Source organism: Dinoponera quadriceps, unplaced genomic scaffold (genome assembly GCF_001313825.1).
Source record: "Dinoponera quadriceps isolate SergipeBrazil2010 unplaced genomic scaffold, ASM131382v1 scaffold2952, whole genome shotgun sequence".
Taxonomy (NCBI): domain Eukaryota; kingdom Metazoa; phylum Arthropoda; class Insecta; order Hymenoptera; family Formicidae; genus Dinoponera; species Dinoponera quadriceps.
The window spans coordinates 643,959-658,833 of NW_014557517.1; the positions used below are offsets into that span (position 1 = coordinate 643,959).

The 14,875-nt window shown below is 42.2% G+C and overlaps 1 protein-coding gene across 1 annotated transcript; it reads right to left on the reverse strand.

Moving 5' to 3' along the window:
- Window positions 1–5,871: 5,871 nt before the first annotated feature.
- LOC106749268 lies at window positions 5,872–14,805 on the reverse strand. The gene is made up of 14 exons (XM_014628553.1): window positions 14,440–14,805; window positions 13,985–14,055; window positions 13,662–13,800; window positions 13,306–13,483; window positions 13,092–13,196; window positions 12,765–13,022; window positions 10,202–12,628; window positions 8,833–8,947; window positions 8,236–8,449; window positions 7,552–7,735; window positions 6,856–7,014; window positions 6,643–6,795; window positions 6,168–6,260; window positions 5,872–6,091 (listed from the first exon to the last, which is right to left on the reverse strand). The coding sequence occupies exons 1-14, from the start codon at window positions 14,479–14,481 to the stop codon at window positions 5,874–5,876; spliced, it is 4,356 nt and encodes a 1,451-aa protein (XP_014484039.1). The 5' UTR covers window positions 14,482–14,805; the 3' UTR covers window positions 5,872–5,873.
- Between the last annotated feature and the right edge of the window lie 70 nt (window positions 14,806–14,875).

A 14,875-nucleotide genomic window follows, 5' to 3' on the forward strand; every position in this document is an offset into this window, starting at 1 on the left:
CACACACACACACACACACACACACACATCAGCTGCAAAAGTAGTGCCTTTCTATTCTCGTTCGTAAAAAGCAAGAAGCGTAGCTGCGGTACACCCGATCAAAGAGGAAGAAGAAAATCGTAAAGAGCGATGAAAAAAAAAACTCAGAATAAAGGAAAGATCGTTTCTCTCTCCTATGTAAACGCGAAGGATACGCGCGTGTGTCGCGAGCGCAGGACGCCGGCACGCGCCCGGCGAGACGGAGAAGAGCAAGCCCCCTCTTTTGGTGAAGCACGAGAAGCCGAAGTAGCAGAGGCACGCTAGAGCGGATAGGCAAGACGAGAAACCTTTGATGCTTGGTACGTGCTTGGTACTGTATAGTATAATAATAATAATAATAACAACAATAACAACACACGGTAACTTTTCAATGCGCTCCCCCTCGCGGGAGGCTCTCGAAACCGAGAGTTCTCGCGCAACTCACGCAGTTTGACGGGGAGCATGATTGCGAGGACGCTCGCGTCTTTGCGGTCCTCCGCTCTCGTAAATCGTATTCTCTCACGCCGGGCTCTTCCAAAGAATCTTCGTAGTGAAGGCGCAACCGAGCGCGCATCACTGGGTATCAAAGGAGTAATCGACGTATGTGTCTTACGTAGAGATCCCTAAGGAAATTAGATCTAGATGAAATCCGACGTCTTCTTACCAGAGAACGAAATAGTTCCCTAAGCACACACACATACACACGGGAGGCACACACGTTTCGCTACGAATTAATAGAGAGACGCTATTATCTATTTACCGAGCCGTTAGAGAAAATCTATTGACGTCAGATCGCCATCCGGCGTTACGTACTGTGGCGCATTGACAAGATATTTTCTCGAAAACACACTTTTTGCCCCTCCTCCCCTACTTTCGCACACAGTTTCACACTTTGCCACCCGATCCTCCGGAGAAGCGAACGAGAAGTATCGTTTGTCCGACCGCCGGCTCTCAGGCACTTAATGACGTACTTATACTGAATCTAACTTCATAGCCGTGCTACCGAGAGCGGTAAGGATGCAAAGCGAAACGCGCCGTTAGGAAGAGAGAGAAAGAGAGTAGGACAAATAGGCTGCAACAAATGAAAGAAAAAAAAAAAATAGTCGGAGGTGCGACAATCGTGAGCGCGAATCGGGTCTCGCCGACTTCACGGCGGGATCGAGCCGATCGATTCGCACCTTATCCGCTTCGTTTCGGAAGAGAAACTTTTGATAATCTTTCTGTCCAGTTCATTTTTTTTTTTTTTCATTCAGATAACTGCCAAACGACGCGTATGCATACATATGTGTACATGTGTATGTATATATATATATATGTACACACGGCAAAAAATTATTTTGCTCGCACGGCGAATTGTTGGTTACTATGGAGACGACGAAAAAAATTTGTTACATGGAAAAGATAATTTCGCTGTTATAACACTGTTATTACGATAAAATTTCGTTGCTGCGATCGAATTATTCTACTGTCTGTATATCCAGCAATGTGTGAATATTCTTAACAAATCATTTTGCTGTCCAAACAAATTTTTCGCTATTCCTTTAGTATACCTAACAATTTGCTGTGCCAGTGAAATATTTTTCTCCGTGTATATATGTGTCGTCCCACGAGACATTAATGTCGCATTAATTACTCGTTGCTCATTGTAGCGTCCGGCCGATGCGTGAGATAAGTGAATTCCAACGCGCGCCGGACAGTTGTCCGATTGTTTCGGCAAGATCGAAGAGGCGGAAAATTCGGCCGCGTTGCCGGATCGCTTATATCACTCGTTACATCCTATTTATTTAGATGAAAGGCTCAAATTATCTCCGATTACACGCGCAATTGCATCCGACACTTGCCACTCACCTCGCAATAACTCTCATTTTTTCTTCTTTTTTTTTCCTTTTTTTTCACATTCGGATTCCTTCCAGCTTTCGGATTATCGTTGCTTGGTGTTTGCACGGCATATCGAAAGAGCGGTACGTTTAACAACGCAATAGAATGGGATCAAATACGTGTGTCTGGAGATACTTCACGGTGTACGAGGCTGGGCCTCCGTCGTTTCGTCTAAACTCTCTTCTTGTAAATAATAAATTATTCTACGTTAAAGAGCAATATATATATCCCGGATCGTCGACAGCCTCCTGACTATCAAAAGAGAAAGAAAAGGAAAAACAGCACACTTTCGCCGCGTCGTGACGTCCTCGTTGTACGTCGTTGCATCGCGACGCGCGCACTGCGCTTCAAAAGTCCAAATACATATTTTTGTAATTGTATAATTCGTCAAAAAGAAAAGAAAGAAAGGAAGAAAGCAACGCATCTAACGGCGAAGACATTAGACGACGATTCAGCGGTAATTTGTATATTTGTAGATACTCGAGTATAAAAAAAGAAAGAGAAAGAGAACAAAGGAAAGCTTCTACAAACGCTTCGTTCCACCCTTTTTTCGTATTAATCGCCCACCCGTCGCTTCGAGACACATTCGATAACGATAACGACTATTTTCTCTTATTCGGACTGTCCCTGAAATTTCTACTTTGCTGTAGCGATAGGGAAGAAAGAGAAAGAGAGGAAAGAGAGAGAGAGAGAGAGAGAGAGAAACTTCGAATAAGAAAGAAGAGCGTGGCCTAAGCATCTACAAAAGCGAGAATACAAATCGTGTATCTTATAATTTATAAATAGTCCTCGATAAAAAAAAACGAGTTGATAGCGTATTCTAATTTAATTTCCCATATTTCATATTGTACGTGGTTCCTAATTTATTATTACTATTATTATTCATTAATATTATATATTATTATGACTATCGGTTATTGTATTAGAAATTATTACTTATTATTACTTTGTATCGATAAAAATTATTTATAAGGACCTGTGTGTGAGGAGCGAGAGAGAGAGAAGAATGTATGAGAGAGAGAGAGAGAGAGAGGGAGAGAGAGAGAGAGACACAGTATCGAAACTAGTGCTGAGAATGGAATGCGTGATTGTGTGCATTGTGTCGCATTTAAATCCGGAATCCGCGTCTGACAGGCGGAGAGAAAGAGAGTCATCGGATGACACGAAAGGAAAGAAACCGGTGCTTGCTCTCAGTCGGAAGCTAACTCAGGACTAGCGCGACCGTTGTAAGCTTTGTAGGTAGCTGTAAGTAATGAAATTATCGCAGACGGCCCGCTTTCACGATTCACAAGGATCAACGTCTGCTTTTCGCGCCGCTGATGGTGTGACGTCACAAACGTGCGGAGATTGAGCGTTGGGTGAGGGTGTCGAGCCTTGCGAAACTCGCGCGCTCGTCTCGGTAGAGAGTTCAAGATTCTTATCTGGCGCCTACGAAAAGAGAATTAGCTTGATTTATAGCGAAAGGGGAAAATATTAGCAGGAGAATCAATAGCCGAGGCGTCCCCCCTCCCCCCCGTTTCTTTCGTATCGTCCGATGTTCAAGTGGTAATTTTTCCTAATCTCTAATGCTTTTTTCCTAACTCTCGGCCAAATTAGCCGGTCAAACGAGAACCTCGTAATGATTTACGTCGTGTAAATTATAATGGTCATAGAGAGTACCGCGATTAAAAAAAGAGAAAAAAAGACCAGCTTCCCGGGAGAGTGTATTTAGCGCGACGACCGCGATTAATACATACCATTTAGTGATGGCATTTTCAGTACGTCAGACCGTAGAGCGCCGCGTCCCGCGCGAAGAAGATTGCGAAGTTGAAACCGGCCGCGCGATTTTCTCCTTCCGTGTCGCTGAAAAAGCCGCACCGTCCTTGCGCGACAATTCCGACGAATAGTAGAATTGTTGCCAGCGGATCGTGTTGAGCCAGTTGCAGGATAACGAGAATCGACATCACGGCCTTGTAGTGTAGATCACGTAGGATGAAACGAATGAGAGAGAGAAAGAAAGAAAGAAAGAAAGAAAAGCACGCGTCGAAACGATGAATTTATTATCCGTCAAAACTCGTCGAACGTCTGTGAAGACCCGGAATTCCATGTTCCTAAAGCCCACGACGGCGAGCAATTCGCGAGTCTCCTCCTCGGTCTCGGACGAATGACTCGCGTCCTTGAATAAAAAATAAAGAAAGGAGGAACATTACGCGTAATCTCTCCTTTCTTCATTGTCGCTCACCGAAACTCGCGTTCTCGCTGAGAATTCGAATCGACGGACGAGAGGATTCCGAATGTACGACAAACAGAGAGAGAGAGAGAGAGAGAGAGGAGAGATGATGGAAGTTCTATCGTCGCTGAGCGCAAAGCGTAGTCTCTATTCGCCGAAATGTTCTCACAATTCACAATCTGCAATAGCAAAGTGTAATATTTCTTACGTTAATTAACACCGATTAGTTATGTCTTTCTATGGTTTACATTAAAGCGATAATATTATTCATCCAAGAACTTTGTACACCTGTTGATTATTCCGTCATTCTGCCGCACACAGAAACACACACGCACCCGGAGGATATAATTCCTCCTGCCGAGACTTTTTGAGACTACGTGTCCGTGTCGCGAATTCTCCGAGGCATCTCTGGATCCTTTCTTGTTCTTTCGTACTTTTTTATTTTTTTTATTATTCCGCGTCGCTTCCTCACAGCCGAGCATCCCGGCCGAAATCTTCTTCGTGCAATGTTCAGCTCTTGCGAGCACCTTCGACGCGCGCGCGCGCACCTTGCGACGGCGGATGGTGGGTACCCCGTCCGACATACCAAACCGTTATTCCATAGTATGCTGTCCGTTGTTAATGTACCAAAGACAACATCGATTAACTGGAACGATTAATTGTTCAGAGGCGAGAGAGAGAGAGAGAGAGAGAGAGGACGCACGCGCAACTCGCGCGTGTGTGCGAGACAGGGAAGAAGAGAGAAAAATAGGAATTGATCCAAAGGAAAGTGCTGAATGGCATATTAGCTAAATGAAAGAAGCAAAAGATGTCACCGATCGGCAATGTTACATCGAAAACATTGTTATTATTTTTGTAAAGAAACCATGTACATGTATTAACTTAGCGTGCTCTGCGGATGGAAGCTTACGATATGTTGAATATTATCTATTATTATTATTATTATATTATCTATTATCATTATTAATATTATTACTATTATGATTACCTTTTATTATTATATTAAAAAAATAAAAACCTGTAATCTTGTTTCGAAATATTTCAGTGTCATGTGTGTCGAAGCGCGTCACCGCCAATACTCTACAATACGTCTTACTTATTACGCTAATACTCATTTCCAACGTACCTCCGGGACAACGTCGTATGAACAGTATAGTAAGACGTTTCCGAATAATGCTTCAAGAATAGAAATATAATTCTTACGTACGATTCAACATTTTCATCACAGTCTGAGAATCAGTCGAGCGAATTGCGAGGTCAAATTGTTGACTACTACAGACGCATCTGTACCTTCAAGCCGGGCGATTAGTAAAAACTAGATGTTCACGTTTGAAAACTAGTTGCTCATTTGCGGTGAACTTGTACTAGAGAATGCGAGATCACAGACAGACGTCGAAATAACGTCGATACATCACACTCGGGAACTGACTTGACTGACATGTAACTTGGCGTGTGATGTGAATTTTACATTTAAATACTGCAAATACGTATATAGTCGGCTGATTGAAAAAATGTATCTCGTGGGGGAGTTTCGGGAAAAACCGATTTCCCACTGGGTACGACGGGATATGTCACGAAGCTTGTGAAAGATAAAAACAAAACAAGAAAGTGTGGCCGATCTCTAATCTGCCGGGCTGTGCGTGTATATTCGTAAAAAATTCAAGTATACTGCCGATTATAACGACAACGATTTGGAACATTCGATGTTCCGTTTCTGGTTTTGAATTACAGTTACCACTTGGGACACACGATTGAGGTACAATGTGTTTCATTTTGGCTGTATTTCAAATAATTTCTTCTCTTGTACATACTTATTCCAGAATTTTCGAGGGCGCAGTTTTATATGTGCCTCTATCTGCGCGACGGTAGTCGGCCTTAAGGGTTCCTTCGGCGTCCATTTTATTATAGCATTCGTGACCGTGGAAAACTCGTGCCTGGAGAGACTAAGCAACGCCGATGCTATACCTTCTTGCACGTCGTCTGAAACTGCACGAAAACGAGACGGAGATTATGCACACTGCCAAGAATGAAAATCACGCAAGATTTTCGGATAAAACGTTACATTCGTTGGACGCGAGGAGATCCGAGAGCTGAACGGCGATATCCTTCACAGAGTTGTCCTTCGATTTCAACGGAAATGAGCGCATCAGTTTCCCTGCGAACATTCAAATTCGTAGGCTGCAATGCATACTAACACGTGAAGCCCACGTGACATAGTGTCGAGCGTAGGCGGACGTGAAACATACGAAGAAGTTTCATCAAAATAACCGGAGAGGTTTTTTTTCCTTCAACTTTGGCACTTTGTATCTTTCAAACTAAACCGTTTCGGTCACATGAAGTTTCCGTCTTGAATTAATTTCAAGGATCATTCCTTCAAATCTTTCAGGGCATTTGCATACACAGGGTGGTAGACCACCCTGTGTATATGAAACCACCTCTTCCCCCCTCTTTTATAGGTGACATGGCAGTTTAAGTGTTAATCGATACGCAAATCCCCAGCCGATTCGTCGAACGTTCAATACAAAAGAGGGACATACCTAATAGGCAGAACGCACTGTACATGCAAGGATAGTTCTCAAAGATGATCATTGGCAATAGAGGAGTTTTAATAATATTCTTATACGCCCAGGTTGTTCCGTTTCTCTTCGCTAGGAGTATAATGGCCGTCTGCAAACCGTCCTGCTGTTCGTCTGCAATACAATTCGCGGTTACTGTACACTGTACTGTACGACTACGAAGGATAAACTTACTTGTGAAGGCAGTCATAAGCTCGTTGGTGATGTCATCGATTGAGACTTCCTGAGTATACCCGTAATATTTCGATATTAAATTCTTCAATGGTATTAACTTCTGGTAAGCATTGTCGTTCTGTTGCGAAATCAGGAAGGCTATGCACTTTGGTAACAGTCCTACGCAAGAATGCAACAGTATGTGTACGCTTCTTCGATATGTATCGATTCGTGCAGTCAAAACTGTTTGGTTTGATTTCTCGACAGCAAACCTTGTACTTTAAAATAGAAGGTGCACGAGTATCGTCAGATAGTTCGTCCAGGATAGAAACGATGGCGATTACGCCAAAATTTACCACGGGTTTTTCTATCTACCAGAATTTTCCGGCTAACCCTAATTCGATTCGACTCGATCACGCAGATGCTTGATTCTATACTCGGGGTGAACCATTCATTTTCATCGAGTCAAATGAAAAATTCAACCAGAGAATCGAACCGAACTTCTTGACCGATGCGTTCGTACGAGACATTGATTCCCGGCGACGCTTAAGACCATCGAAACGAAACTGGCGCAATTTTTCGGAGCTTCCTCGAACGAACGAGCGACTCGTGCGCGCTCGAGGAAGAGAGAAGAAAGGAAAATAGGAATTGATTCAATAGAAAGTGACACATTAGCTAAATAAAAAGCCAAAGTGTTTTTACAATGTAATACGATACCTTTGCGGGCGTCGATGTGCGGGAAAATTTCGGGCCAGCTCGTCAAAATCGTGTACAAGACGTTTATGGCACGGAAGCCCATGCAGTAGAGAGCGTCGCAGCACATGATGCGCACGGCTTCCCTGTCGTTCTGCAGACGCGCCAGGGCGACGTACATCCTCGTGAGTAACTCGGTTTCTATAATCTTCAGGGAAACGTGGACGTTAATGGTACAGTTTTTAAGTTTCGGAAAAAAGAATTTTCCCCAAGCTTTCGGATCTCTTCGGAAATTCTGTCCCGAGAGCACGGAAAATTCATTCGCTTCGGAAACATTCACATAAACGTGTTCGATTAAAACCCGCTATATTAATTTTTTGTTTTTTTTTTCTAAAGAAGAAATTAAAAAATCCACGGGAAAATGGGAAACATTTTTTTTTTCTGAAACATTAAAACCGCAGTCAATGGCCACGTTCGACAGAACATTTCTTTTACAACTGTTGGAAGTTTCTCTGAACTGAGATTACGTACATCTAAAAGAATGATAGTCCAGTCTCGGCTCAGAAAATTCCCAACGTTGTAAGATAAACGTTCCGCTGAACGTGGCCGATTTGCCCATCTTCAGCGCGATAAATTGACACGAACGGCAAACTTTGCTCTTTCTTTTTTTTTTCTTTGTCTCGACAACAATTAGTAAAGTATACATACCAGTAACTTAGAGGTAAGTTTAAACAGCTTATAATGGATACCAGCTCGCACGTATTCAATGAGCATCGGTTTCGACTGATCCAAATCGATTAGGAGCATTATGATCTTCTGTTCGCACCTCGACATCAAAGGCGCCGGGGGAGTGAATGACTTGTCCATAGTAATACCCATACTATTATCATTACTATAGTGCGATAAGAAATTAATTATATATCTGGAAGAATCAGGGAGATGTGTGTTAATTTGATCCGGATAAAATTATATACGCTGAGAAACAAATATGTAAAAAATAAATTATATTTCTACGGTAGTCGCTAATAACATATTTCTTTTACTCAAATAAACAATTGCTTTCGTGGAAAGAATTAAAAAATTCTAGCAAATGTGTATTTTGTCACTTAAGAAAATTATTTTAGTGTAAAAACTGTATATTAGTAAATATGTTATTAGTGCTCATGGGAGAGATATTTCTTCTGTTTTTTTTTAGGCATTTTTCTCTCGCTGTAAAGATATCTCTCATGTGCACGTATGTTTCTGTCCGAAGTAGACGAGAATCTACGATACTATTTTAGATCGCGCAAAACAGATTACACTAACTTGGCTAGGAAACGAGGTCCGCAGGTCTTGCGTAGTTTCTCTACAATATCGCAATGTACAAAATCCTCCCAGTTACTTCGCTCGAGCCTGTGCAATTGTTTCATCACAAATTCACCTGAAATATGATACAACATAACGTAATGTACGACAGATCCAGAATAATCATTTATCCTTTGAAATATGATATCCTGATTAAATTCTGAGGCAACTTTTGCGAAACTTCGTTCGAAGCTTATTTTTTTTTAAGTTATTAACATAAATATTTTGCTTATCATGAGTCGGTTACAAGAGGTAGGCAAGGGCGGCGCAACTTACCGTCAAACACGGCTGCTTACGCGTTATCGTGCGATCAGCTGAAAAATTTCCTCAGAATTTAGTCTGAATTATATATTTTTAAGGATAAAAGGTTCGTATATTTTAACAAATTCGCTGCCGCGTGGGTCGTACATACATGAGCCCAAGCTAGACTTTCCGTTTTTCATATTTTCGTTATTTAAACGTTAATCTGTTACAGAATATGTCGTTTAATCATTGATGTCGAAATCCCAGGCATATTGCAATTATTACGTCAGCGATCTACGTAGCACGGTGATCGGCTACGTCGCGGATAAAATAAAAAAAAAGACGCAAATGAAAAAAAATCAATACCAATTCTGCAAGAGAGCGCCGCAATGTTTGTTAGGAAAATACAGCCAGCCCTCGACTTACGCAGGTGGATGGTTCCGCAAAATCCTATGCAAGTCAGACTCACCCTGCACATGTTGCACAATGTCTCTGAATAAAAACACGACGGTGATTATGCCATTATGTGTGTCATTATGTAATTTTCCGCACGTAATGCTGCTGTAACCGGCAGTAGCTACATTTTAGGTCAAGAATTTTCCACGGTAAGTACGCATCTATGTGTGTCAGATCTGCGTGCGTCGAAGGCTGACTGTAACGTTAAAAAGTGCGGTACGTCTCAATTGCTAGAAACAACATTGTAAAAGTAGTTACATTCTCCGTAATGATTGCGAAGACAAGTCGCGTTTATGTTTGAAACGCTTCAATACTATACATCGCAATATGGCTTTACATAATTGTACGTTATTGCTAAAGTAAATTTCTGTTAACGATATTACAACTTTTTCCGACATTTCTCCGACATAAACGATCGAACACACGATAATTTTTTCAGACGACAATTATCATTTTGCAGCGCAATTTGAACACGGCATATATTTTCGTTAACAGCGATTTTTGCGATACTGTAAATACCAAGATTCTATGCCCTGACAACGCCGGTCGCGTGAGTGGAAAGTCAGCAGAAACCTGTTAGCAGCGTCGCATTTTACAGTGAAATCATATCACGCGATTGTCCGTTTATTACCTGCAAATGTCAAGATTTTGAACATCTTCATCCTTTGCTTGGCAGTTATCTTTTTCGCGCCTTCTTTGACCAAGAATTTGTTTAGATGCTTTATCGGCGGGTCTGTTCGAATTTCGACTTTGCCTTCTTCGTCATCATCATCATCATCATCGCAAGGTATCCTGATATCACCGTTCTTGACATCAATACCCTCGTTATCAATATTATTATCGTCATTATCCTGCTTCACATCATTCTCACAGTCGTTGTTATCACCACCAGTGAATCCCGTGTTTCTCTCGAACGTCCCGAGGTCCGACGGTGCAGTCCTTTCATTGTTAACGCGCACCTGTACCCTCCCCGCCTCATTGTCCACTTCGTCGCGAGATTTTCCCGCGTTATCGTCATTCTCGACGACACTCCTGCTCTTCAACGACGGCGACGTTGAATTCTCCTCCTCCACAGGCTGCCCGACTAAGCTCTGATCATCGCGCTCTTCGCTCGTCGCGCGATCTTCCGCGGTCTCAACCGGCACACTTGCATCTCCTTGAGGTTGGTGCCCTTCGACACTCCGACTCCTCGAGTATGACGCTTCATCGTGTGCATCCTTCCTCACGTTGCTCGTATTCTTACGAGGTTTCAGTATAACCACGGGTAAACGATGCGACTTGCTGCGCGACGATGTACTATTCGTAACCTCGGCCGAACGTTCGTCGTTCTTCAGAATTTCACAGGGAGCGTCAGGCGATGCGTCTCTGCTCCTCGTGCCAAGCAGGACGTCTGTCTCTTCCACCGACGTCGTCCCGTCGACGAGTCCCGTTGCAACGTCGGAGTTATTTGAGACGTCATTGAAATCGACTAGTCTCGAAAGTGAGTTCGCCGACGGCGATCGCTCGACAATGGGCGTCGAACAGCCGTTAACGAGCGACGCTACAGACTCATCGTTGCTCCTCGTGCCAAGCAGGACGTTACCCGAGGTGTCATTGGAATTGACTAGTCTCAAACATGAATTTGCCGATCGCTCGGGAACAATGGGCATCGAACAGCCGTTAACGAGCGGAGCGGCAGGATCTTTGGTCTTCTGGAAGGATGATGAGTTGATGAATCTACGTACCGCAACGGGGGTGCTGCTCTTCTCGCTGGTCGTACGATACATTTCGGTCTCGACCGATGACTGCGCGTCCGGTGGGAAACTCGCGAATACTTCAGGTTGAACTGCCGTCGTGTGCTCGGCAGGATCCCTCCCGGCGAAATCCGGTTGAGAGGAGATGCCTTTCGGAATATGCGCGATCCGTCGCTTCTTCGCCGGCTGGAAACACTCGGAACTGTCGTTCGGGCACAGCTCAACCTTCAGCTGCTTGTTCGAATGCACGCCCGTGCGCGTTCTCTTCTTCAAGTTCCGAAGTTTCTTCAACAGAGAACTGTTGCCTCTCCACTTGAGGCTCTGAGAACCGCTTCCTGTGTTAACGATACCGTGGGAAGGATTAACGGGGCTTTTTACGAGTGTCGTTTCAGTGTGGTAATTCAAGTCGGCGGATTCCACGTTATCGTCCCTGCTTGACGAGTCTTCAACGCGCGAATGCGATATCACTGCGGCGGACCCCGTTTCAGCAACAAACTCCACTTTGGCAACAGACTTCACTTCTGTCGAATGTACCGGGAAATCATCGTCAGACAGATAAGATTGATTAACGGCTGAAGAGTCTAAAATGTCCTCCGATTTAGTACGGGTTATATTTCGCGGTTTGCAATGCTCAACTTTCCAATCGTTTCTCACGCTCTTCAATCGCTTTAACTTCGCCTTCTTCGTGTTATACTTTCTCCTGGCACTTCGTTCGTTCTTAGGGCGTGCTTTCTCTTTGTTATTACACAACTCCATTACACTCTTGCAGATATTGAGCAGTTCCGGATTCAGCGAAGCAACGTTAGAGGTAGCCACGTAATTCGTGGCGTTACAATGGCAACTGTGCCTCTCATTCAGTCTTTTCCTCACTTTACGCATCTGCTTCTTCATCTTACGTTTCAACGAATGCACAATTTTCTCCATGTTTCTGATAGATGAAGAACACTGAATCATTAAGTCCGATTCGCCGGGCGGCTCCGTTGCAAACGTGTTATACTTCGCCCGGTGTTCGTCAGCAGACTCAGCGAAATCCTGCGGTGTAGCGGGCGAATTTCTCGACTCTGACTTGAGATTGCGTGCGTCGTCCATTGAATTGTAATATGAGTTCATCAGGCGTGGCGGAGATAATACTTTAGAGATAGAAGCCGTCTCGCCCCCGTCAAAATGTTCCGATTCTTTACCCGGGGAGACTTTTCTATCTGTACGTTCTGGTCCTTTGCCCGGAACATTTCTGCTGTCTAAACGTTCTGATTTCTGGTCTGTGACGTTCTCATCTGAATGTTTTTTACTCGGAGTAATTTGATCCGAAGGTTCTGGCGTTAAATCTGGAACATGAGAATCAAGAATGTAACAAGGATATATGCAATGAAGGAATGTCTAAGTCGACATGATTGTATCAAGAGAACGCGACCTCTTGTACTTTCGTCGAATGATAAATACTACGAATCGTCGTTTACTCACTTGATAGCGGAGACAGTGGGGACATCGGCCTTGAATGAATCGGCTCGATTAAATTCGAGCACATCATTATCTGACAAATTTGTTCGATCGGTGAGTGTAAATGGGTGGTGCACTTCGAACAGAACAGCGGGTATGGATCATCCTTCAAATTATAAAATTCGTCCGTCATTGTATTCTGTTCTCGCATTTCGGGCTTCTTGTCTAAATTGAAGTCACTCAACGATACATTGATAGCAACGTCTGAACTTGATTTAGTTTCTACAAATGAGAATATACACAGTAAGTGTACAATAATGAGGAATTATTCGCTTGCGACTTAACACTTACCCGTACTCTGCTCAGTAGTATCATTATCAGCGATGGCAGACTTTTTCTTCTTGCCTTGTGTTTTTTTCGAACTTGCCAACTGATGCTCCAAATTCTTTATTTCATCTGTAAAAGGAAATTAATCCTTCGATCAAAAATGTGAACGAACAGTTTTGTTCTTTATGCTATTCGTTGAGTGATAGAAAATGAAGGAAGTCAAGTTAGTCGCCATTACCTTTAAGGAGAGCCATTTGCATTTTATAATCCATACTTTTTTCAGAATAATCCTCCTCCAATTCTTTTATTTTGCACCTCAATTGTTGTATATACTGCTTATCTCCGGCTGTAGACAATTCGTCTTCATTTATTTTCTTCTTCAACCTATTATTTTCCTGCTTAACATTTGTATTATCCTGCAATCAAAGGTTGACATTGTTCACACAGTTCTGCCAGATGAATAAACTTATATTAACACATAGCCTATGTATTAATCACGGTACGAAAAGAATGTATTTCCAGTAATAATAAACAATGTAAGAATTCGTTATTTAGTTAATAATTGAAATTAGTACAATATATTTTATTACTTACAAGTTCTAATTTTCTCGTCATATCTAGATTAGTTTGGTACTTATGTCTGACGTTCTTAAGGTCTTTCCTTACAATATCCAACTTTGATTTTAAATTATCATTCTCCTTTTTTTTCTCTTCATATTGTCTTATTATATCACTGAAAAATATATAAATCTTATTGTCATAACAGTGAACTGATTTTTTCTTTTAACATTGCTGCCACTAATGGTAATCTCAAATGAGGTATTTTATATGTTATGTATATAATTACATGTAAAAAAATATATACAAAAATGATAAAAAAAGATACATATAAAACAGAATAGGACATATATACATACTTTGTTTTCAATATTTTCTTTTTTACCAGTGAAAGTGAAACTTCTGCTTTTGCTGGTTGAAGCACATGTTCCTAAAATTAATTAATTAATTACCACTTATATATTTATCACACTCATTAATTCGTATGTATTCTCATTACACTCGTTAATTTACATCGTATATCGGCTACGTTTCTCAAAAAAGACAGAAATCTGATAAATATTTAACTTGAAAAAAGAATAATTACGTCCCGCGACACACTTGAATGTGTGAAATGAATGTGTACGATATGAACGAGAATCAGAAAGCGAACACGAAAACCAAAAGGTAGTTACTGTTAAAAGAAAAGTTAAGAAAACATTTCTCACGTGTTTTAAGAACGATTTTATAAACATAACCTCTGTTTGCTTTAACCTATACAAACGAGCACACAACTTGGATCACACCTAGTATAATCGATGTACGCGATACTCACAATGGTGTCAGAGAAAAATTGCGTATCATTGCTATTGTCCATTTTGTGTTCAATCACAGAGATATGGAATACTTATTGCGGGAGATCTCGGCACGAGGAGGGATGTCGGCATCTTCACTTTGTTACAATCATATTGAACAGCGTCTCTGTTTTTACCGCTTATCGATACTTCCCGCCGGCAATCGTTCTCCCTCTCTCTCCCTCTGAATGCACAGGTTCCACTTAACGCTCGTAACGACGCGAGCGTGATTCTAGCTTTGTCTCTCGCCGGATGTTAAATAAAGATAGAATGACGCTCGCGTCGTTGCGAGCGTTAAATGGAACTCGCCCAATGCATGGCAAAAGGCCGGCAATCGTTCTAACCTAACACAATCGATTACTCGACTAATTTCGACCAAAATCACAATCGATATCACCAATTGAAAATAAAAAACAA